Source organism: Pagrus pagrus (genome assembly GCF_965226575.1).
Source record: "Pagrus pagrus genome assembly, chromosome: 8".
NCBI lineage: Eukaryota > Metazoa > Chordata > Actinopteri > Spariformes > Sparidae > Pagrus > Pagrus pagrus.
In genome coordinates this window covers 15,171,223-15,195,782 of record NC_140192.1, presented here as the reverse complement: position 1 = coordinate 15,195,782, position 24,560 = coordinate 15,171,223, and the positions used below count along the sequence as shown (strand labels likewise).

Sequence of the window (24,560 nt, the reverse complement as noted above, 5' to 3'; positions counted from 1 at the left end):
ATCTCCAGAATCATTCTCCTTTATTCATCTTATGTCAGAAACTGTTTCCAGACGCTTTTTACATTCTTGGCTAAATAAAAATGCACTGATTCCACTGATAAATCATGATTCTGTGTGACTGATCAAAGCTAAAATCATGATAGAAAATGAGTAATTGTGCAGCCTACATATAAACTACAATAACTTCTGTTCTCTTACGTGCTACACGTGTTTCTATTACTTCAAGACAATGTGTTAAGGTGTTATCAATAAAACCATCATTTAAATAGAAAAGCGATTCACTTTCTGTGTTTACAAGCATTGTATTTTTATTGATTGTAGTAACTGGGAAAATGTGGGAACTGCTTTTGACTAGAATATTTTCTAAGCAGGTGGAAAACATACAAGTTTTTTAACACAACTTAAAGTGAGTCCACAGTTATCCAGCATCAGTCCTGAAGATCATCCAGCACAGACTCGTGCTATTGGGTTGTTGGGACAGTTAACATAAACACACAGGAACAAACAGCAGCTCCACCGTAATGAATGTTCAAGAATGATTAAATAAATGCTGCTGGGAAATAATAAAGATTAATGTTAGAGATCAAGATTAAAGCAAACACTGCTTTACAATTCAATATCAACAATTCAAAGACATTATCTGCTTTGCACTCAACATTTTTATACATATTATAGGAAATGAGACTTCTGAAATGTGGAATGTGGTGACATTTAATTAATGTCCAGCTGTACTTACTAATCAATTCTGATGTTGATGTAAACAATTAGTACCAAGAAAAAATGTCATAGACTGTCTTTAAGAGTCTTTAGTGTCATCTAGCAGAATCATTCACTCAACAGTGAGTCAGGTGACGATGAACCTTTAGTTTCACCTTCAGCGTCACATTAGAGAGAAGTCTTTCCATTATAACTGGACCACTAATCCTCACTGCTAAACCAGACTGTGTGAATACGATACAATAATGTTTAGCTCAGCTGACACTGACAGTTATCATGAAATGGTGCCCACATGTTACAAACAGCTTTCATATAAATCTCACTGACAACTGAAATGTGCAATGTTATATTTTATTTCTCAAGAGCAAAAAACAAAAGAGCCAAACTGACACATTCTGCCAAGTACCATCCACCAGCTGTGAAAATCATGATGAACCTACAGACAAAATACAACTGAATTTATCATCAACTGCATCACAGCATACAGAGTGAAACAAAATGGAGGCGACAGTCTGCAGCAACACTCACAAAACTAATCAGTTCAAAACTAAATCAGGAAATAATCAAATCTCGTGTCCTCTGAGTAAAACGACGGCCCCAGAGTGAACATAATCACAGTATCTTGATACACTACAATGTGACTGACAGACTTAAAACAAGAGCCTCGACACTTTATTATGACCTGAGAAACAGACATAAACAACTTTATCAACTGTTATCTTTATGAGAATCAAAATGTACTTTGTTAAAGAGATACTGCCAACAGATCAGCAATGTAAGTAAACATAAAACAACATGACACAATATTCAGTTCAAATCATTTCACTTGGAGGTGGAAAGCTAAAAATAAAGTTTCTGATGAACTAACATTGATTAACAACATTGATTGGGAGGAACTGAGATTCAAGAAAAGAACAAACCAACATGAAAAACACTTTGAATGATTCATTTCACACTGAAGAACAGTTAGAAAACATTTCTGTGACCTTTGACACCAAATCAAATCTGCAGGAGATGTTGAGGAACAAAATAAATCAGGGAACTGTTGAACAATGTTTGTACTAAAACACTAACCTCAGCCCAACCTAAATTCACACCTTACCACTGACCTGAACCAGGACCTGAGAAATGACACCTTGTTTGCCTCTTTAGGACCGGGCTCTGGTCATCCTAACATTCCTGAACATCACAGAGAAATATCAGTCTGACAGATTTTGATATCAGCAGTTTTAGCATCACCAGCTTTTCCGATACCGAAATATGGGAAGAGTTTCTCAGTGAAAGTGTCTCTGAGTGTGCAGATGGGAGTCATGTCTTCAGGGTCGTAGAAGGACACCTCCCCCCTGTCATAGTCCAGCTGGACTCTGATCCTCTGGAGACTCTTCTTCACTCTGACAATCTCACCAGCAACATTAGTGTATTTTCCATCATCATGCAATAAACACCAGATTCCATATTCTGGTGTAGCAAATAACTTTCCCTTCCTGTCAACTGACTCTTTAACCAAACCTACATTCCAGCTAGGATGATCTCCCACCTCCACCTCCCAGCTGTGTTTCCCTGAGCTGAAGCCCTCAGAGCCGTGAACATTGGCATACTTAGTGTTTCTCTCTGGATTGTCAGGAAGCTGCTGGTCTGTGTCTCCATTTCTCACACTGGTCAGATCATCAGACAGATAGAGACTGCCACTTGCAGTGTTTGGGTCCAGAATGACAGGACTGAAGTGGACCTTGTCCTTCATCTTCTCCCAGACTCTGAAGGACAGGTTGCCCAGGTGTTTGGCCACATCTATCAGCGCTCCTGAGACCAGCTGTGGATCTGACAGTGAGCACTGGACTCTGGCTCTGGTCTGAGTGGCTTTATAACTGCTGAGGAATGGCACGTTGTGTTTCTGCAGCTCTTCTTCAACAGCACAGATACTGTCTGACAGAGAGGAGATCTGCTCCTCCATCATCTTCATCTCTCTGCTGATAGTCTTCCCCTTCTGCTCCTCTTCCTCCCTCAGAGCTGCCAGTCTGGACTCCTCTTCCTCTTTCAGGAACTGGTGGAGCTTGTTGAACTCTGCTCTGATCTGCCTCTCTGTGGACAACAGCTGCTTCTTGGAGTGTTCAATCACTTCATTGTATGTTTTCTCCACATGTTTGTATTTGTTCCTCTTGTCCTGTAGAGACTTTAAGTCAGATGTCAGCTGCTCCTTCAGCTCACTGACTGCTTCTTCTACAGGAACCACCTTGTGAGTCTGGTGGAGAGAAAACTCACAGACAGGACACACAGCTCTCTGCTCGTCCTCACAGAACCAATAAGAGACTTCTGGGTGTTTATCACACACGACCTCCTCTTTCACCTCCACCTGCTTCTCTCCTTTTTCTGTCTCAGGTGGTCCAGTGTTTAGTCTCTCAGCAAAGGAGTCAGCCAGTTCCTTCAGTGTAAAGTTCACATCTGGATCATCATTCAACGGTTTCCTTTTACAAATGGGACAGTTTTTGTTTTCAGCTTGTTCCCAGAACTTCTGCAGGCAGCTTGAACAGAAGCTGTGGTTGCAGCTCAGAGACACAGGATCTCTGAAAGTCTCTGAACACACATGGCAGCTCAGGAAACTTTCAAGAAAAGCGATTTTCTCAGCCATTTGCTCTGATATGTGAATTATTCTTCAACAGCACGACTCACCAAATCAATGTCTCTTTGATTAACAGTTTATGATCCTTCTGATTCCTGTTTATTGGAGAGATTCTTCACCCTGTAATGGCGTCTCAGCTCCGTTCAGATATGTCGACATCAGTTTCATTTTCCTGGAAAGTCAATAAATGACAGCTGACATTTCGTTAACTCACCAACAGATGGTGCTTTGTGATCTATTAACACATTTTAAGGTAACTGTCCACACATACAAAATAAAATGCACGTTTCATAAATACTGTTTACATGTTTTAGGAAATAATCACCATGATGATTCGTGTATGAAATAGCCAAAGTGCTGTAGAGTATTTTATTGATGCATATAAAAATGATAATCCACAAAAAGAGGTTGTGTTTTTGAAAAAAATACAAAAGCTCATAAAAGAAACCAGAAATATTAACATCTGCATTGAACACAACGGTAATGTTTATCAAGACAAACTAAAAACATGAGTAAAAGGCAAAGCGCGCATCGGCACAAATGGGAGGAACCATGAGCCACTCCGAGTTTCTACCCGGACGATAAAAAGTGTGGCACACAACATCCGACTAACTACAGGATCGAAGGAAAAGTTTGCTCGCCTGTTGAACCGTAAAGGAATCCTGTGCGAACTGTGCAAGATATCTACAGCATGGATCTATAATATAATACATCCATGATCTACAGTCACCAGAGACGCAGCCGGTGAGACAGCCAGCGCAGAGAGCTGTGGACTGTACAGAGAAGTGTTTGTGCAGCCGCTAGCTGCTAGCTGCTAGCTGTAGCCACCGGGTCGCTCGGCAACGCACAGTGAAGAGTTAACCCCTTAAATGCCAGCGTGTTTTATGCTTGTTAGTAAATATGTTCAAGTTTACAGACATGATTTAAAATAATGATTTCAATATTGATATTATTTTAATGAATAATAAATTGAAAATATTCAAAAAAGACTAATATTAAGTTCATGACATCTTCTTTATGTGTGGATAGTGGATAACTTTATTTTACACTGTTTACTTCAGGAAAATTAGGGAAAAACTGATTTATTTTCTGATTTGCATTTATTTATTCAGATTGTATTGTAAATGATGTTTCTTGCACCAAAAGTTTTTTCACCTAATCACCCACCAACAACTGAAGAATAAAAGAAGGAAAAAGGAAATGAAAGTTTGAAGCCAGTTAAAACTGAGTAATGTCCCTCTCTTTCAAGTGGAGACTGCACAAAAAGTAAATGATTTGACAATGTTCATGAAAAACATGAATACATTTTCAATAAAAAAGTACATGAGCATAATGACTATGAGGATGATGACGGTGATGATGTGACGAAGATGATCTCGCATGCTTTTCTATGGGGCTCTGTGTTGTCAGTGCAGAGTGGCTGCCTTTTGTACGTAGCTGGGAGAGGACTACCAGGGGTGCTTGTTGACTGTGAGCATCAAGAGTGACTTCAGGGCTTCAGTTATAGCCTGCGTGTCACTGCCGAGTCCACCTGACAGAGTAGAGGCAGTTCAAAGAGTGAACGAGCTCCAGCAGGGGAGCACTCACACAGTGTGAAGCACAAACACACAGGGATGGAGATCGGACTGATGCCTCTGATGTAGCTGCACAATAAGTTGACTTCAGTGTCAAACCTAACAGACAATCCAGTCAGAGACAGCAGCAGTTTATCACCATAGAATAAGAAAACGCTTCTATTATAATTATTGATCAGGGCTGCACAGTTATGACCAAGATGACCATCCTCATGTCGACACATGATTGATCTCCAGAATCATTCTCCTTTATTCATCTTATATCAGAAACTGTTTCCAGACGCTTTTTACATTCTTGGCTAAATAAAAATGCACTGATTCCACTGATAAATCATGATTCTGTGTGACTGATCAAAGCTAAAATCATGATAGAAAATGAGTAATTGTGCAGTCCTACATATAAACTACAATAACTGTCCTTCTCTAGTCTCTCGCTGCCTTCCTGTCAGCTATTCAGTCAAACGAAGCATGACTGAGATCAACTGGAGCCACGTGTTCACTCTGAACCGCCGCCATCTTCTTTCTCCAGCCAGTGCCGAAGTTGCACTGACAACACTGAGTTGGCTTCTCTTCGTAGGGTTTCTTTCACTCTTTCTCCCATTCCCTCTGTTTCCAACCTTATTCAATCATTTCTCTGCAGTTGGCTCTTTCTACTTTCCCTTTGTCTCTTTCCGTCCGTTTGGGTTTCTTCTGTATATTGATATTAATCATCTAGTTCTCTGATTCTTCAGATTATTGCTCTGTTCTCTTACGTGCTACACGTGTTTCTATAACTTCAAGACAATGTGTTAAGGTGTTATCAATAAAACCATCATTTAAATAGAAAAGCGATTCATTTTCTGTGTTTACAAGCATTGTATTTTTATTGATTGTAGTAACTGGGAAAATGTTGGAACTGCTTTTGACTAGAATATTTTCTAAGCAGGTAGAAAACATACAAGTTTTTTAACACAACTTAAAGTGAGTCCACAGTTATCCAGCATCAGTCCTGAAGATCATCCAGCACAGACTCGTGCTATTGGGTTGTTGGGACAGTTAACATAAACACACAGGAACAAACAGCAGCTCCACCGTAATGAATGTTCAAGAATGATTAAATAAATGCTGCTGGGAAATAATAAAGATTAATGTTAGAGATCAAGATTAAAGCAAACACTGCTTTACAATTCAATATCAACAATTCAAAGACATTATCTGCTTTGCACTCAACATTTTTATACATATTATAGGAAATGAGACTTCTGACATGTGGAATGTGGTGACATTTAATTAACGTTCAGCTGTACTTACTCATCAGTTTGGATGTCAATGTAAACAATTAGTACCAAGACAAAATGTCATAGACTGTCTTTAAGAGTCTTTAGTGTCAACTAGCAGAATCATTCACTCAACAGTGAGTCAGGTGACGATGAACCTTTAGTTTCACCTTCAGCGTCACATTAGAGAGAAGTCTTTCCATTATAACTGGACCACTAATCCTCACTGCTAAACCAGACTGTGTGAATACGATACAATAATGATTAGCTCAGCTGACACTGACAGTTATCATGAAATGATGCCCACATGTTACAAACAGCTTTCATATAAATCTCATTGACAACTGAAATGTGCAATGTTATATTTTATTTCTCAAGAGCAAAAACCAAAAAAGCCAAACTGACACATTCTGCCAAGTACCATCCACCAGCTGTGAAAATCATGATGAACCTAAAGACAAATTACAACTTAATTTATCATCAACTGCATCACAGCATACAGAGTGAAACAAAATGGAGGCGGCAGTCTGCAGCAACACTCCCAAAACTAATCAGTTAAAGACTAAATCAGGAAATAATCAAATCTCTTGTGTCCTCTGAGTAAAGCGACAGCCCCAGAGTGAACATAATCACAGTATCTTGACACACTACATTGTGACTGACAGACTTAAAACAAGAGCCTCGACACTTAATTATGACCTGAGAAACAGACATAAATAACTTTATCAACTGTTGTCTTTATGAGAATCAAAATGTATTTTGTTAAAGAGATACTGCCAACAGATCAGCAATGTAAGTAAACATAAAACGTGACAGAATATTAAGTTGAAATAATTTTCAATTGGAGGTGGAAAGTCAAAAATAAAAGTTTCTGATAAACTAACATTGATTAACAACATTGATTGGGAGGAACTGAGATTCAAGAAAAGAACAATCCAACATGAAAAACACATTGAATGATTCATTTCAGACTGAAGAACAGTTAGAAAACATTTCTGTGACCTTTGACACCAAATCAAATCTGCAGAAGATGTTGAGGAACAAAAGAAATCAGGTAACTGTTGAACAGTGTTTGTACTATAACACTAACCTTAGCCCAACCTAAATTCACACCTTACCACTGACCTGAACCAGGACCTGAGAAATGACACCTTGTTTGCCTCTTTAGGACCGGGCTCTGGTCATCCTAACATTCCTGAACATCACAGAGAAATATCAGTCTGACAGATTTTGATATCAGCAGTTTTAGCATCACCAGCCTTTGCAATACTAAAATATGGGAAGAGTTTCTCAGTGAAAGTGTCTCTTAGAGTGCAGAGGTGAGTCGTGTCTTCAGGGTCGTAGAAGGACACCTCCCCCCTGTCATAGTCCAGCTGGACTCTGATCCTCTGGAGACTCTTCTTCACTCTGACAGTCTCACCAGCACCATAACTGTATTTTCCACTGCGATGCTTAAGACACCAGATTCCATATTCTGGTGAAGCAAATAACTTTCCCTTCCTGTCAACTGTCTCTTTAACCAAACCTACATTCCAGACAGGATGATCTCCCACCTCCACCTCCCAGCTGTGTTTCCCTGAGCTGAAGCCCTCAGAGCCGTGAACATTGGCATACTTAGTGTGTCTCTCTGGATTGTCAGGAAGCTGCTGGTCTGTGTCTCCATTTCTCACACTGGTCAGATCATCAGACAGATAGAGCCAGCCACTTGCAGTGTTTGGGTCCAGAATGACAGGACTGAAGTGGACCTGGTCCTTCATCTTCTCCCAGACTCTGAAGGACAGGTTGCCCAGGTGTTTGGCCACATCTATCAGTGCTCCTGAGACCAGCTGTGGATCTGACAGTGAGCACTGGACTCTGGCTCTGGTCTGAGTGGCTTTATAACTGCTGAGGAATGGCACGTTGTGTTTCTGCAGCTCTTCTTCAACAGCACAGATACTGTCTGACAGAGAGGAGATCTGCTCCTCCATCATCTTCATCTCTCTGCTGACAGTCTTCCCCTTCTGCTCCTCTTCCTCCCTCAGAGCTGCCAGTCTGGACTCCTCTTCCTCTTTCAGGAACTGGTGCAGCTTGTTGAACTCTGCTCTGATCTGCCTCTCTGTGGACAACAGCTGCTTCTTGGAGTGTTCAATCACTTCATTGTATGTTTTCTCCACATGTTTGTATTTGTTCCTCTTGTCCTGTAGAGACTTTAAGTCAGATTTCAGCTGCTCCTTCAGCTCACTGACTGCTTCTTCTACAGGAACCACCTTGTGAGTCTGGTGGAGAGAAAACTCACAGACAGGACACACAGCTCTCTGCTCGTCCTCACAGAACCAATAAGAGACTTCTGGGTGTTTATCACACACGACCTCCTCTTTCACCTCCACCTTCTTCTCTCCTTTTTCTGACTCAGGTGGTCCAGTGTTCAGTCTCTCAGCAAAGGAGTCAGCCAGTTCCTTCAGAGCAAAGTTCACATCCGGATCATCATTCAACGGTTTCCTTTTACAAATGGGACAGTTTTTGTTTTCAGCTTGTTCCCAGAATTGTTGCAGGCAGCTTGAACAGAAGCTGTGGTTGCAGCTCAGAGACACAGGATCTCTGAAAGTCTCTGAACACACATGGCAGCTCAGGAAACTTTCAACACGAGCAATTTTCTCAGCCATTTGCTCTGATATGTGAATTATTCTTCAACAGCACGACTCACCAAATCTTTGTCTCTTTGATTAACAGTTTATGATCCTTCTGATTCCTGTTTATTGGAGAGATTCTTCACCCTGTAATGGCGACTCAGCTCCGTTCAGAAATGTGGAAATCAGTTTCACTTTCCTTGAAAGTAAATAAATGACAGCTGACATTTCGTTTTCTCACCAGCAGATGGCGCTTTGTGATGTATTAACACATTTTAAGGTAACTGTCCACACATACAAAATAAAATGCAAGTTTCATAAATACTGTTTACATGTTTTAGGAAATAATCACCATGATGATTCATGTATTAAAATAGCCAAAGTGCTGTAGAGTATTTTATTGATGCATATAAAATAATAATCCACAAAGAGAGGTTGTGTTTTTGAACAAAATCAGACATTTTATTTAAAAATACACAAGCTCATAAAGAAACCAAAAATCTTAACATCTGCATGGAACACAACAAAAATGTTCATGAAAAACATAAATACATTTTCACTAATAAGTACATGAGCATAAATACCTCCTGTCACAAAATGAAAACACAGACCCAGCTTCCACCATCAGGCCAGTTTCACCAGCCTCTCACTGGCCTCCCACAGTTTTTTTGCCACACCAGCATCTCTTGCGAAAGGACGCAGAGTCGCTGGTCGGCAGTCGACGAAGTAGCCCCCGCTGTGCTTGGCTGCTTCGTCTGACACAGCACAGTAGATGACAGTCTGAGCTCCAATCTCACATGGCACAAAAAACATCCACATGATCACCTGCATCAGCATCCGGAACAGGATGGAGAAGTGGCACGTCCAACCACTTTGGACATAACCTGGAGCAACACATGGAAGCAGAGATATTAGGATGAACATATAAATAGTGTCAGGAATACGGAAACTTTACGTTTGGGGTGGGAAATATGATTAAAATCTTTGAGCTCGACATGAGTTATTTTATAAGTCAACTTAAGTATAAATTGTGATATCCTGAAAATGTGAGGGTGCTCTGTAAATTAAATTGACTTCAATTAACTTTGATATATAAATTAATCAGATATAATGTCTCTTCTTGGTTTTAAGATACTATCTCACATTGATGCAACACAATATTGTCATAAAGAAGCTCTGATCATTGATTTTGTCCATTGACAACAATGGCCTAATACAACCACACATAATGTTTTAGACCGCTAAATCAGTGTAAACAGTACAGAAAAAAAGATGAAAAATGTCTGTTGTTTTGCGCTATATAAACCTTAATTGTTTAAATTTCTAATAGAAATATATTGATTGTAGCTTAAATATATTCACAATAAATAGAATATAAAAAGGTAAACATTCAATTGATGTATTCATACAGCACTACATCGAGAAAACGTTTACATAGCACTTCACTCAAAACAAGAAGTAGAAACCTCTCCTACTCCTATGCATGCTTTTAAACCATTGTACTCCAGCATTCAAACACACACAGTCACATGAGTGTTCTTGCTAAAATGTTGGTTCTTGTTAGAAGAAAACAAACAAAAACAAAATAAAACTTCTACCAGGGTGAACAGCATAGGAGGTCACTCCTTTCCCTTCTGTGATGCGGGCCAGTTCCTGGCTGAAGTAGATGTTGGCCAGCTTGCTGCGGCAGTAGGTGAAGAAGGGCAGCAGGTTGTAGTTGAGATCTTGGAAGTCCAGTTTCTGGTATTTATAAGTTGAGCACGTGACAGTGACCACCCGGCTAGGGGTGCACTCCTTCAGGCGCGGCAGCAGCAGATTGGTTAGGAGGAAGTGACCCAGGTGGTTGACGCCAAAACACATGCTGAAGCCGTCGTCCGTCCAGTCGAGGACACTGGGCATGCCTGCAGAAGCACCACAGAGAGTGAAGAAAAAGGTCAAACCAGGATGTGGAGAAAGTAGAAACATCTGGCTTTTACCTGATGTTGCTTTTGTCCATAAGATCACACACTGACGGTTTCCGTGCTATGGAAGTCTTTATATTTAATTTTTAGATTTCATGTGTAGAAAACAAACCAGCAAGACCAAGAGGAGACTGAAACTAAAGTCCATCCATCAATGATTTGAAACTTCCCCAGCCTGTCTGTCTGTGGCCCTGATTGACTGATTCAAAACAAACTCTAAAGGCTGTGGTTAAAAAAAGGGCACCAGGTGCAACAGCATGGCTCAACTCTTTTGTTGCTAAAGATGACACAAGTAAAATTTTCAGCCATATAGCCCAAATACGAATAAAGAAGGCAAGAATGATTGTAGTAAAATCTATTATTGTAACCATGATTGCACTGCCTTCCATTATGTCATGTCGATTTTATGTATTCATGTATTATTATTGTTATTATTATTGTTATAAAGCTTCAAATCACAAATCAGAGGGCCTCACAATCACAAGACGATACATTAAGATGAGGGAAAACTCAACAACTTTGGTGACATTGTTTTTATGCGACAAGAGACCTCCATGAGGTCGACACCCTCACCTGCATTATTGATTAGGATGTCAAGCCTCTTCTCTCTCTGCAGGAAGCTCTTGCAGAAATCCCTCACAGAGCGCAGGTTGGCCAGATCCAGCTCCATGTGAAGGACGTTAAGGCTGTGACTCTTGAACTTGATCTCCCTCACAGCCTTCTCAGCCTTGTCCACGTCTCTGCAAGCGATGATGACACGGGCGCCTCTCATTGCCAAGGCAACAGCTGTGTCCTTGCCAATGCCAGAATTGCCACCTGCAAAGAAACAAAATGACATACATTAAATTCATGTGTTAGTGCTCATGTGAGGCTTAGGACTTGAAGAGGACAGCAGTAACACTGCCTGCCTTTATCAGATGTTTATGGTAATATCAGGTAAGAGGCAGTAGAGGAAGTGATGATGGATATACATTTCAATAAGCTTTACATATTTTATTCTTACTGACATAAATTCAGAACACACTGATCTTCATATAAACAGTATAGTCACCTTACAAACGACATCATTAAATGGAGATATTAGCTGTAATAAAATAAGACATGTTTATTTACCTGTAATAAGGACTGTTTTGCCATCCAGTCTACTCAAGTCGGTGCAATACTTCCTCTTTTTCATCCATTTCAAAATGAAAAAAGAAACTAAAGCCGCGATGATTGTGTAGAGGAAATACATTTCTGTATGAGTGCTGCCTTGAGAGCTAAAACCTGTTATCATTAGCAGCTGCTGATGCTGCTGTCTAAGGGAGCCTGGAGCTAACTCCAGCTAGCTTGTTAGCTTGCTAGTTGACTGGGAGAAACGTCATTTTTCCCCCCTACTAGTGCTCTTTTCTGGTTCTCGTCGCTGTAAGCGCGGCGAAGATGATCCAGGACGAATTGAACACGACAGAAGAGAGTTTTATTGTTATTATTATTATTTACTTGTCAGTCCCCTCCAATTCATTCTGGATCACTGCAGCGAGATGCGAGTAAAATGATGTGCGCATGCGTCAAATGTTAAGATATCGCAAGGTCTCGCGAGAGCATATTACCTCAACGTGATCCATGTGATAAACGCAGGAGTTAACGGTAAAGTTACAAACCTAGCTTAAAAGACATAAAAACGACGCATGACAGAAACGTATTAAGCGAATATATAGCTGATATTGTGCTGATACGCCTGAAGACAAAATATTATTAAAAACCGAGCGTTAAATTGTCGGTTAATTCATAACTTAATAACTCGAATAGTTAGGTTTGTTAGCTATTTGAATGACCTTTGCACTACACTGCACTGTGAGGTTCAACCGAGCATGATGTGACATGACAGTGTTATTCTTCCTCTCCAAGGCAAACATGAGAGCATACCTGAGAGAGACAGTTTTTCTCTGTGGAGTTGTTCTCATTTGCTCATCTAAAACAGCTGGTAAGTCGCTTTCAGATATATTTTATGGACTAAAGACTAATATGAGCCTTCAAAGTGAGCAAAGTGGGATTTTAACGTTGACTTCTAGTTGACAGCTGGTGATTTCCAGTCTGAACGTTTTTCTTTTAAACCGCTATAATGATCCAGATGCTTGCACTATCTTGTGTGTTCAACTTCATCATACTATATGCAAAACATTTTTATTCACCACCAGGAATTCTTCAGATCGTTTCCCAAATGTTCAGTCATTCTTTTAGGACTAAACTCACTACTTTAATCACTTAAGTTAATAAATGACAAAAAAATGTAAGACATTTATGAGTAGTTTGGAAAGCTTTTAGCCTGAAACCTCTGTCTAATGAGATATTACCTATATATTACCAGTCTGTTTGTCTCCTTTCCTTATTTTTCTCAATATATTTTTTTTTATCGTATTTCTATGTTTTCTACATATATTTATTTGTATTCTCCTTGTTTAATGTCCTTTATGTAGCCTTACATTTGTTTGGTATGTTCTACTGTTCGGTTTATCTGAATTCTTTGTAAACTGTTATCCTTTTCATTAAAGTGTTCATTAAAACACACGTTTGTAGAATTGTCTTGATAATTTCTTCATTGGCACGTAATGTCATAGCATATAAGTTTTCATGTAAAATGTCATAAATATGGAACTATATATTGTGTGGACTGCTATCAAAAAGCCTCCAGGACATCATCATGGGAGCACCTTTTTGCATTAATGTAAAATAAGTACTACTACTGTAAGGGCGCATGCGCAAGTACTTAGTGCGTTACAGCTTTGACCACTCTGAGGCATAACTTGTGGAGCAAGCTTCACGAGCTGAAGAAATGAATATGAGGTTTCAGACGTGACAGTTGGAGAGACTGTGGTGGTTTGATAGGTTAAGTGGTCTGTGGCTTGTCTGCAGGATGCCGGTTCATTCTAGTAAATTGATTTTCGCTTGATAAACAGCTTTTATCATCTGAATGTGTAAAAAGAGAACATTGTCATTGTAGAGTTTGACTCAAAGAAACAAATCCCTGTGAAATATGGTCTAAATGTGAACATTTAATTAAAGCAACATTATGTCAAAATTGGCATTTTGTCCTCCCACAGTTTTTGAGTGCAAGACCACTGTTGTGAATACATATCCCAGGTCTGTTATTTATCAGACGTAATGTAGGTGCTAGCTACAAACAAAACTCATTACATCACAACATGATCCTACCCTCTCACTGAAGTTACATAGTGCAGAAACAAGTTCAGTTCATGAAACATTTCCACTGTGGCACAGAAATAACAAGTTTACATTGTTTATTGTAACTAGATGCAACAATCCAAATGAAGCAGTTTCTCATGCAGGTAAAAGTGCAAAAAATTCAGAGCAGATCTTTGTGATGTTTTTTTTTTTCTAAGGTCAAACATGCAGGGGAAAGTGTGGAGACATACTGGAGGAATGCTCCTGCCATGCAACCTGTGTGTCTTTGCTGAACTGCTGTGCAGACTACAACCAGTCCTGTTTCCAGGTGATGCCTCACTCCAGCTCCATGCTGGGTGGAAGAGCTCTCAGGATCCTCAGCTTGGTTCTTCATAGTGGTGGGCGCCTTCTCTGCAGGTTTGTGTCTATGGGCACACACAGTGACCTTTGAAGCATGCCTTGATGCACTGTAAATATTGCATACAGTCATCATGGGATTGTTTCCATTACAGGTCCGCAATGAGGGAAATACAGTATAAACAGTATATACAACTATACAACTCATATGCTGTGTCACAAAGCAAGCAAATGTTGTGTTGTGTTGCAGCCTGATTAATAAGTATGCTGTTCATGCAGACTCTTGATAGACATACTGTCTATATAAGAACAAGATAAGGCTGCCTTTGAAATTATATATTGCATTCTCTGATTTTGTAGTATTAATATGATTTCAGTGTATATACTATAGTTTAGCCTTAATCTTAAATCCTGTTGACTCATGATATACAGTTGTGGTTCACATACTGTACATACACACACTTGTAAAGAACATGTATGTCATGGCAGTCTTCACTTCCAATAACTTCTACAGTTCCCATTTTTCTGTGATGGAATGAGTGGAACACATACTACTTTTCATGAAGTTGGCTTCAAATCTGAATTGTTATGGGTCTTCTGAAATTGTGACCAAATCTGCTCGGTCAAAAATATACAATCAATCAATTTTGGTGATTAGAGAAAGTTATTTGAATCAAACTTTCTTTGTAGCATGGCCACGTAACTTCTTCTGAGTGATTATGATTGATAATAGCCGGCGACTTTTCTGGGCCCATTTTAATAGGACTTGTTTGATACACCCAAGACTGAGCCACAAACACGACAATGCGTAAGTGTAAAGAGCTCAGCATTGATCTGAAAGAGCCCATTAATGATTTGAACAAGTCGTTTCAAAGTTACAAACTTTAAAAGAAGCAAGAAAGAAGCCCTTTCTCCAAATGTGGCATTTTAAAGCTCGACTGAAGTTTGCTGCTGATCACATGGACAAAAAAAAAACCTTCTGGAGGAAAACTCTGTGGTCACCTGAAACAAAAATTCAGTTGTTTGGCTACAATGATCAGCAATATGTTTGGAGGCGAGAAGGTGAGGCCTTTAACCCCAAGGACACCATACGTACTGTCAAGCATGGTGGCGGTCATATCAGGCTATGGGGCTGTTTTGCTGCCAGTGGATCTGGTGCTCTCAAGAATGAAAATGGAATAATGAAGAAGGAGTATTACTTCCAAATTATTCAGGAAAACCTAAAATCATCAGCCAGAAGATTGAGTCTTTGGTGCAGTTAGGTGTTCCAACTGGACAATGATCCCAAACACACATCAAAAGTGGTGAAGAAATGGCTAAATCAGGCCAGAATTTAGGTTTTGGAACGGCTTTCCCGAGTCCTGACCTGAACCCCATCAAGAACATGTGGACTGTGCTGACGAAACAATTCCGTGCTATGAAGTCAATATATTTAGTTGAACTTTACTGAGTCTGTCAGAAGTGGTTAAAAATTCAGCCAGAAGCTTGTGGATGGCTATCAGAAGCACCTAATTGAGGTGGAAATAGCAGAGGGACATTTAACCAAGACCTATAATAAAATCAGATTTGAAGCAAACTTCATGAATGTTTTTTGTGACAAATTAGTATGTGTTCCTCTCATTCCATCAAAGAAAAATGAGAGCCGTAGAAATCATTGGAACTGAAGACTGTCATGATAAACATTTTCTTTACAAGTATGTAAACTTTTGACCGCAACTGTATTTCAGTGAATGACTGCACATTTCAACCCTGAGACAGACTTGTTATTATCCAGAGAGTGATCTAAAATGACATGCTGCAGGAAAGCTCTTACAGTTGTTATTGACCAAAGACTATGTGTGAGAGAAATGACATTAAGAACAAAGTACAGTAGTATTGTGTAGCTAGCCATAAAACAAAACAAATCAAGTTTGTCTGTTTTTGTTGCAGGTTCAAAGATGAGATTGAACGAGAAGGGTTTATTGATGCTGAAGGCAACGCCTACTGCATCTCTCCTTTATTGTATGAGACAGGTTGGATACCATTTGCTTTCACAACGGATGGAATCTCCGGATCTGGAGAGTACTTGTCAGGTATGTTGCTGGAATACAAATATGAGGATTTTCCACCTCTGAATTTGCAAATACCTCATTGCCCTTTTTCCAAAAAACATCTCCAGATGTAAAAAAAAAACATGTCTGTTTGATACAGACCCCAACAAATGTGATATAATCATCAGGATTTTTTTTTTAATTGAAAATTGTGATGCAAAAATGATAATTCCCACCAACTGTGAATTATATTGCAATGATAATATCTTTCAAAATAAACGTAGTGTCATTTTTTTTTTAACCATATAGTGCTGCCTTTGTTTTTACCGTATAGAGAATATAAACTGGTGCCACTGTGAAAAGCTTAAATGACGCAGAACCATTTTGCAATAATTATTACTGCAGACCTGTAACTATTTAACTGTTTATGCAACTGGTTGATAAAGAGTTATAATTGAACAAAGTGACCTTTCTATTGCAGTTATTTCCTCTTGCCTCTATTTTTGCTTTCGATCAGCAAAACTTGGGTTACACCAAAACTGGCTACCAGTGTACACCCTTAAAGATTTTCTGTTTTTCACTATTAGTTCACCCCAGTAAAGCAGATCCTGCCTTCGAAGTCACTCTTGTGAATGCAACACAGTGGCAGTACTATGGCACGCCGAACATGGCGGGACGGCTGAAGATGACGTGGAACAGCTCTTTGATTGGGGCAGAGAGGGTCAACATAGAGCTGTGGGGTTACAGAGAGTTCAGCAGGAGCACGGAGGCGGGGGCGAATCGATCATCCTCTCTGCAGGCTGAGCTGAGCTATCTGTACTCTCTGGGAAGGAGTCTGTCCAACAATGGTGTCTTCAGCTTCACCCCCAAGCCCTCACAGGACTTCTCTGACTGGGAGTTGGGGAATATCCGCATAACTGCTAGTTCTAAGCGAGATGGAGCAAGGTATCCATGACTCAAATCAAGCATTTAAAAATAAAATTCAGTCTTAAATGACATGCAGCTTACACATCAATGCAATGGGGGTCCCCAAGACCCATAAACACACTAAAATGTGTAAAATTGATGGAGTTACCCTTTGATAAAAAATATACAACATGTGAAACATCTTATGGAAAGTTTTCTGCCTGTAGTTGGCTGTTAGTGGGAAAAAACGCAGATTTATGATGATGCAGCTAATTTTAGAGCTGTTATAAATTAGCACACTCACACTGGAAAAAAGCAAATGCCTTTAAAGTATATTTAGTGTATATTTATCAAGTATTAGAAAGGCAGTGTCGTTTTTCTCATATGATGGAGAGGTGATCTTGGATTCACTCGTGAAATCCTTGCATGGCGTGCTGTAAAGGCTAAAATGCAAAGTGTCTTACCCTGCCTTCTTTAGGTGTTCACCAACACAAACATCGTTTATTGAGCATGGGCTGCATGTAGAGACTGACCGTCACATTGATTCCATAGTTCAGTACTGGCCGTATATATTGGTCAGTCCACAGGAAGCTGACACCATTCATCAACTATACAATCAGATGATAACTGAACATTAATCTTTCTCGTTATTCGATTAATAGCAAGCAGGTGCTGGTTACAAACTCTCAAATGAGAGTATTTGCTGCTTTTCTCTGTGTTACATACAGTCTGTAAATTAAATCTTTTTTTTCTACAAAAATAAACAATATAAACATATCACTTTGGGCCCTGGGAGAGAATTGAGAGAAATCTTTTACCATTTTCAGATGGAACAATTCATCGATTATTTGACAAAATAATCATCACATAAATCATTTTTAGCCATAGCTTGAGCTTTGATTATAAGTTCATATTTCAGGAAAAATACCTCTTTCAAAGTATGAATTATAATTGTTTATACACAGAGATGTACATGGACTCTGGAGCAGTGGTCATGTCTTAGCCTGGCAGCTGGAGCAGGCTTTCAGAGACGACTCTTCAGCCTGGGCCAAGAGTAAGTGTCTACAGTGGGACGTCCTGGAGAAGAAGCTGCCCAACTTCCTGGATGAGCTCATTGACTGTCCTTGCACTCTGGCACAGGCCCGCTCAGACACAGGCAGGTTTCATGTGAGTGCACTTCAATTTAACTGTTATAATCATATTATTCACATTTTATTTTTGTTGTTTTAGTTTGAGTTAAACAAGTAATCATAGAGGTAACTGTTGTGGCAGTGATAGCACTATCAGTATTACTACAATTAGTGTATACAGTATAATATGAGGAAAATGTGCTTTGCATAACTAAATTACAAACTTTCTAAACAAGTTACTGTATGAGGAACAGTAATAATTATATGAGACCTATGTACTGAAAAAATATGGGAGCAATAAGAAGATTGTCATGGCAAATGTATTCTTCATTGCCACTTAAATCACATTTATTATATTGAGACTGACTTTTTTCACTTTGTTATTTCAGACTGACTATAGTTGTGACATTGAGAGGGGCAGTGTGTGCACTTATCACCCAGGCAGTGTCCACTGTGTCAGAGCAATTCAGGCCAGGTAGGAGTGACACAAGGATAAAACAAGTTTAATACCTTTTAAAACTGAAAATAAAAGCATGTTCCCCCTTTTAATGCGACTCTCTTCTCATATATTCAGTCCTACACATGGTTCAGGGCAGCAGTGCTGCTATGACAGCACAGGTGCTCTGGTGCTGACGGGAGACTCGACCAGTGGCAGCACCCCAGACAGGGCTCATGACTGGGGCTCACCTCCATACAGGGAGCCACCACGGGTGCCCGGGTACTCCCACTGGCTTTACGATGTCATGAGTTTCTACTACTGCTGCCTGTGGTCTGACCATTGCCACATCTACTTAAACCATCGACCTTCTAGCGGATGTCGCAAGTACCGGCCCCCAAGAGCTGGTAAGACCATTCAAGTCAGATGAAGTTTATTTAAAGACAGCTTTCAACTGCTAAACAGATATCAAAGGGAACACAAAGTGGATAAAGTATAATAATCAAGCACCGGGTTAATAACCGGGTTATTTGAATGTGAGGACAGATTTCCTTCAGGTTTGTAGTTTGCTATTTTAGTCAGCATTAACATCTGGTAGTGAAACAAATTAATCCTGTGTGGAAAAGGTTGAATGGATTTTCTGATTTAAATTTGTTTTTTAAGTTTAAAATGTGTTATGGTGTTAAACAGTTATGGAGATGCTAATTTTGAATGAGATAAGGATATTATATATTTCTTAATGTCAAACATACAGTACCCATTTATTGGTGAATATAATGTCTTGATTCTGGTTTCTGTAACTAAATTTAGGTAAAACTGCAAAATATTTAAGTTATGTGTGGCGTTAAATGTGTGTATTTGTTAATCAATTTTTGCCTGCCTTTATGTCGCTACACACTCTACTCTGCAAATGGAAATTAAGGTAGCAGGTAGTAACCAGATCATTTTGCATGAGAAGTAAATGAATTACAGACCACAGGTTAGAGTTAAGTTATGGAAATATATTAGATCACATAACTGACTGACTGCTCTTAGTAGAGACTAGGACTGCATACAGTATATATATGGCATTTTAACTAATATCACAATATCTTTGGGTGATATCGCAATACACAATATATATCTAGACATTTTGAAATCTCCTCGAAAGCACTTAAGCACATAAATGGTGGGACTGAGTGACAAAGTCAAATACCTCAATATTGATAATGTTGACAATATTGTAGGGATGACTTGGTCTTTTCAAAAAAATGTTAACAGAGTGAGATTTTTGATAACTAATCATCAGTAATGTGAATACAATGACTAAGAAGGTGAAGGCAAGCATTAGAACAAGTAGGTTTTAATGGTTAGTTCAGAAATTGACATGACTTTACTGTAATGAAGCCGGTATCTAGTTTCAAATCACAATAAACATGTAGCATGAATATACAGTATAGCCTAGCCTTACTTCAGAGACTGTAAGAAACCTCATACTGATGTTACAAAACCAATGTTTAGATGAATGAGAGATCAGCAGCGTATTGTAGGAAATAAATATACTTGTGTCAGAATGTGCATTTGGTGTAAACGCATTAGTGTTTTGTCTCTCGACGCCTCACAGGTGTTGTCCTCGGGGATCCGCATTTCATAACGTTCGACGGCCTCAGCTTCACTTTCAACGGGAAAGGAGAGTATTACCTTGTGTCTGCACCAGACAGAGAGCTGAGTGTTCAGGCCAGAACAGAGCAGGTGAAACTTAAGAACGGTGAGTCCAAATTTTGATGTGAAAGCCTTGTTTGTGTCCCCTCTTTCATCCCCATGCTAGTGCTTTGTCTCTCTTTTCCAGCTTAAAGCTTCGTTTGGATGAAACTTGCTCCAGGATCTCTGCAAAGAAGCCAGTTTACTGGTTTGATAAGATTGATTGGCTGCCTCTAGAGTTTTACACAAAAAATTGACCATCTTTTTTCTAGCTGAACTTTGTCTTCTTTTGCTTTTGCTCTTCTCCTAAGTGTTTTTAGGCTGCCTCTTATCTTTTACACAGTTCTGAGAGCAAATTACGTCAGGTCCTTGTGTCCTTGTGAAATATGCTGGTGCAGTTAAACAACTTATTTCCTTTGTTTCCTCTTGTTTTTGCTCAATATCCCTGGGGGTCACATTTGGTGAAGAAGAACAGATGTTAGTTTCCTTGTTTTGAATTTCACAACAGCCATTTGCCAAGTGATTGTAGATGGCCAGATGTCATTGATATTCTCCTTATTAGATCAGTGAAATCAAACATCTGGATTACTTGATATTGCAGTGATTACACCCCTACTGACTTCAGAATACTACTACATAGTGCATCTACTCTATAACAGTGTGATGTCTATATTGACCAAATAGGTACTTTGGCCAGAGCCACATGGCTGTCATCAGTGGCTATGAAGGAGAAGGCCTCTGATGTCATCGAGGTGCGTTTAGCAAGGGGCCACCTTCAGGTGCTAAGGAACCAAAAGGTCCTTCCTTTCAACGAGCAAAGATGGATGGACCTACACGGTGAGATGATTGAGACACTCCTGACCAGCGGCAAAACTAGACACTGTATACTTTGGGAGTCGTGACAATTTAAAGGGAAGTTCCACCAATTTACACATTAATGTGTTTACAGTCTTGGGGAGTACTACTGCATACGTGAAAAAAGTACAATAAAGCTTTTTGTGGCTCCAGAGGAAGCTGCAAGTAGTCTGAATAATTGCCTCCAATGATGTCAGAGTGGCTAAGTTGCTTTGTGGGTAATGTAGGCACAAGGTTTTGAAAAAGAAGAAGAATGCATCAGAACCAAGACATGGTTCTGGTGTATGGACTGTCCATAATGAGTCAGCAGTGTTGTAGCAGTACAATGCTAGACCAGTGGACTGCTTTTCAACGCCTGTAAACACACTTTAATGTGAGGAATTGGTGGAGTTACCCTTTAAAAGACTAAACTTCATCACGTCTTGTGATGACGTTTTCAACCTTAGTTTATTTAATTTGTACAGAAAAGCGTTGCCTGGTGCAACATCTAGTGCGCACACCCATGCTCCTTCATACTTCATACCTCAAATTATGTTTTATTTGTTATATATTGTGTATTGTAAAATATCTAACTTTTGTAGATTTTAGTGTACATAGATTTTACATTTTTACCATCTTTCATTTTGTCGTAAAATTACAAACAAAATCTCTTGTTTCTAGGAGTATTTGTGTTCGCTCCCAGTCCTCAGAATGTGACAGTTATCTTCCTCTCCGGCGCTGGCGTGGAGGTTCGTGCGCATGAAGGAGCCATGGCAGTGACCATCCTGCTTCCAGAGGAGTTCACCAACAACACTAAGGGCCTCCTCGGCCTGATGAACTCTGACCCATCAGATGACCTGCTGACCCAGCAAGGAGAGGTCATCTCCCCAGCAGAAGCCACGCTGGAAGAAATCTTCACCTTTGGAGCCGGCTGTGAGTGTGGAAGAGTGTTGAACTTGTGTTTTGAAACAAGCAAAAATCAATTTGATTGCTCAAATAATCAGTTGTCGCTCTAAAGCAGCATGAATATTGAACTTGTTGCATGTTTCAAAGGGCAAGAGCTGATTAGGGATTGTGTGATTTGCTAATAATTCCCCATCGATACCATATTTGGAACACGTTTGGCTGAAACTTTGACAAATGTTTTAAGAGTGCACAGAAAGAAAACAAGGCACATGTTTAGAGTTAGCATAGCTTTAATAGATCACAGAGAGATATGATGGGGAAACCACATCTCTGGAACACAGTTGGAGCCAGACCACATGCATACATGATAATAATGTCTCAGCTGTAATTACAGTACATATCCCTCAAAACCGGTGAGTAGCTGACTTTTGATGTGCTTGACCTTTTGACTGAAATCATTCATTTGAGTGTAAGTGCAGCAAACGCCCAGTTTAAGCTCGTGGGAATTAATAGATTTATTGGTGCTGAGAGTGAAATTATTGTTTGCATCAAAGTCTGCGCCAAAGGAAACCAGTACAGCATGCTGTGTGTGTCCTGCACTGACCTCTCAGAGTTATGCTCTTATCTCCAAATTATAGCGTTCCTCATGCTCTCCTATTTTTAATTTCATGTTACAGAAAATAGGTAGTTTGAGCCAAGCACTCTGATCAAACATATGCTGCTGTGGCAATGATTCCGATAAATATGGTTAGCCATGTCTAATTGGTTACTATGACAACTTTATATTAGTCCATATCTATATCAACCCATACATATACTGTACATGTTTTTTTTAATGTTTTCCTAAATGGGCTTTGCTTATTCTGTAACGGGTAGAGCTTTTCAGATGCTGCATTCGTGTTTGTCACATAAAAGCTGTCAGGCAGTTGAGGATGTTCTCACGTGCGATTATAGATACTACGTTAAGGATCAGTTTAAGCGTGTATCATTTTTCTAACCAACAATTCCACATGGTTGCACGTCTTCACTGGTGTTATGTTTGTTTTTTATCAACAGGGAACATTTCAAAGAATTCTTCCCTTTTCACATACGACTCAGAGTACCTTTTGGCTACCTACTACTTTCCACCAAGCCACGATTCTGCTTTTATCCCTGCCTTCACTCTACCTGACGGACCTGATGACCCTCTGGTGGCAGACATGTTGACGATGTGCTTTGGAGAAGGAGCAGAGTTCTGTAAATATGATACCCTGACCACTCGGAGCCTCGCGATGGGAAACGCCACACTCAGGGCCTACCGAAGTTATCAGGCCCGAGTGGCAGCCCTGGAGCCAGGTACTACGATCTCTGTCCGTTCATTCATTGTCTTTTATGTTGATATGTTTGTGTCTATTTTATTTGTGTTAATGCCGAAGAGCAACTTTATCATGCATCTTTATTTTTGTTTGTTTTTATCTTTGAATAAATAACAGCATGTCTAAAATGACAAGATACCTGGATACCTGTATGAGCTCTTCAGTATCCTGTTTAGGGATACATCCATACGCCACAATAATATAATACAATTTGAAAGCTTAATGAAGGGAAAGCATTAGTTTTGAATGTGATCTGTCTTCATATATCTGCATATCTTTCAAAAACATTCAATTGTCAAGACAACATAATGGCTTTAATATTGATTTTTGAATTGGTCCTTTAGTGGTGTCTTGTGGCTGGCTTCTCACACCCAGAAATGGGAAGAAGAATGGGACACATTACCTAGAAGGGAACACTTTGAGCTTCACCTGCACTGAAGGCTACAAACTGTACGGTTCAACAGAGCGCACCTGTCTGGACGATGGGACCTGGACAGGAGAGCAACCCCATTGCATAACAGGTTGGTTCTTATATGAAACAAAACCAACAGCTGGTTGTGTTGAAATATTCTGAACTCATATCTATAAAGTATAAATATTGCCTGCTCTGTTAACAGTGCACTAGTAAAATAATTTGAATAATCAATTATTCTGCCGTTTATTCTAACAATTAATCAATTAACCCTATAAGAAATTATTTTTGCTTTATTACATACAAAAAAGAAAATCATACAGGTCTCTTATAATGAATAACTGCTGTTAATTGATCACAGTTGGAAGGGTAAGCATGTGAAGGGCAGCTCTTCAACACGGGGAATAAATCTGTATCAGCTAGTCTCATGAACTTACCTGTAAGCTAATAGTTAGAACTGAAGATTTAGATGTGAGTTAAAGCGTCTTCAAGACCTTCATGAAAGCCCAGTTCCCTTCGTTTAGCACATAGATGTACCATGACCCAGGTGACTGAGAAAGGTCAAAGACACTTTCTGTTTTTATTCTTTTGAACCAAAAAACAATTATCTAATTTAGGAAC

General features: G+C 39.5%; 4 protein-coding genes across 5 annotated transcripts in view; 1 reads left to right on the top strand and 3 right to left on the bottom strand.

The window, feature by feature from the left end:
- Positions 1-1,224: 1,224 nt before the first annotated feature.
- Positions 1,225-3,485, bottom strand: LOC311261483 (zinc-binding protein A33-like). The gene has a single exon (XM_084360170.1). The coding sequence runs from the start codon at positions 3,341-3,343 to the stop codon at positions 1,904-1,906; it is 1,440 nt and encodes a 479-aa protein (XP_084216296.1). The 5' UTR covers positions 3,344-3,485; the 3' UTR covers positions 1,225-1,903.
- Positions 3,486-6,549: 3,064 nt separating this feature from the next.
- LOC311260663 (zinc-binding protein A33-like) lies at positions 6,550-8,950 on the bottom strand. The gene has a single exon (XM_084358795.1). It carries the CDS (start codon positions 8,804-8,806, stop codon positions 7,367-7,369), a length of 1,440 nt encoding a protein of 479 aa, XP_084214921.1. The 5' UTR covers positions 8,807-8,950; the 3' UTR covers positions 6,550-7,366.
- Positions 8,951-9,195: 245 nt separating this feature from the next.
- LOC311260666 (retinol dehydrogenase 14) lies at positions 9,196-12,257 on the bottom strand. Its single transcript, XM_084358799.1, has 4 exons — positions 11,845-12,257; positions 11,305-11,547; positions 10,369-10,671; positions 9,196-9,654 (listed from the first exon to the last, which is right to left on the bottom strand). The coding sequence occupies exons 1-4, from the start codon at positions 12,005-12,007 to the stop codon at positions 9,395-9,397; spliced, it is 969 nt and encodes a 322-aa protein (XP_084214925.1). The 5' UTR covers positions 12,008-12,257; the 3' UTR covers positions 9,196-9,394.
- A 67-nt stretch (positions 12,258-12,324) lies between these two features.
- Positions 12,325-24,560, top strand: part of susd2 (sushi domain containing 2) — a 25,698-nt gene continuing 13,462 nt past the window's right edge. The window contains exons 1-13 of one of the 2 annotated variants that reach the window (XM_084358791.1): positions 12,325-12,357; positions 12,619-12,694; positions 14,112-14,310; positions 16,180-16,322; positions 16,868-17,225; positions 18,152-18,353; positions 18,706-18,791; positions 18,891-19,159; positions 20,356-20,499; positions 21,117-21,269; positions 21,948-22,199; positions 23,229-23,507; positions 23,872-24,048. In XM_084358791.1, coding sequence (XP_084214917.1) covers positions 12,625-12,694; positions 14,112-14,310; positions 16,180-16,322; positions 16,868-17,225; positions 18,152-18,353; positions 18,706-18,791; positions 18,891-19,159; positions 20,356-20,499; positions 21,117-21,269; positions 21,948-22,199; positions 23,229-23,507; positions 23,872-24,048 — 2,332 coding nt within the window. In that variant the 5' untranslated portion in view covers positions 12,325-12,357; positions 12,619-12,624. The other variant, XM_084358790.1, reaches the window with a different exon arrangement.

Bases quoted from the DNA above. Each gene is read 5' to 3' on its own strand.
- LOC311260666 (XM_084358799.1), bottom strand. From the start codon at position 12,007: ATGATAACAGGTTTTAGCTCTCAAGGCAGCACTCATACAGAAATGTAT. The intron at 10,672-11,304 runs GTGAGGGTGTCG...GTGCTTCTGCAG, and splicing joins CATCCTAATCAATAATGCAG to GCATGCCCAGTGTCCTCGAC. The intron at 9,655-10,368 runs GTAGAAGTTTTA...GTGTTGCTCCAG, and splicing joins CTCCTATGCTGTTCACCCTG to GTTATGTCCAAAGTGGTTGG.
- LOC311260663 (XM_084358795.1), bottom strand. From the start codon at position 8,806: ATGGCTGAGAAAATTGCTCGTGTTGAAAGTTTCCTGAGCTGCCATGTG.
- LOC311261483 (XM_084360170.1), bottom strand. From the start codon at position 3,343: ATGGCTGAGAAAATCGCTTTTCTTGAAAGTTTCCTGAGCTGCCATGTG.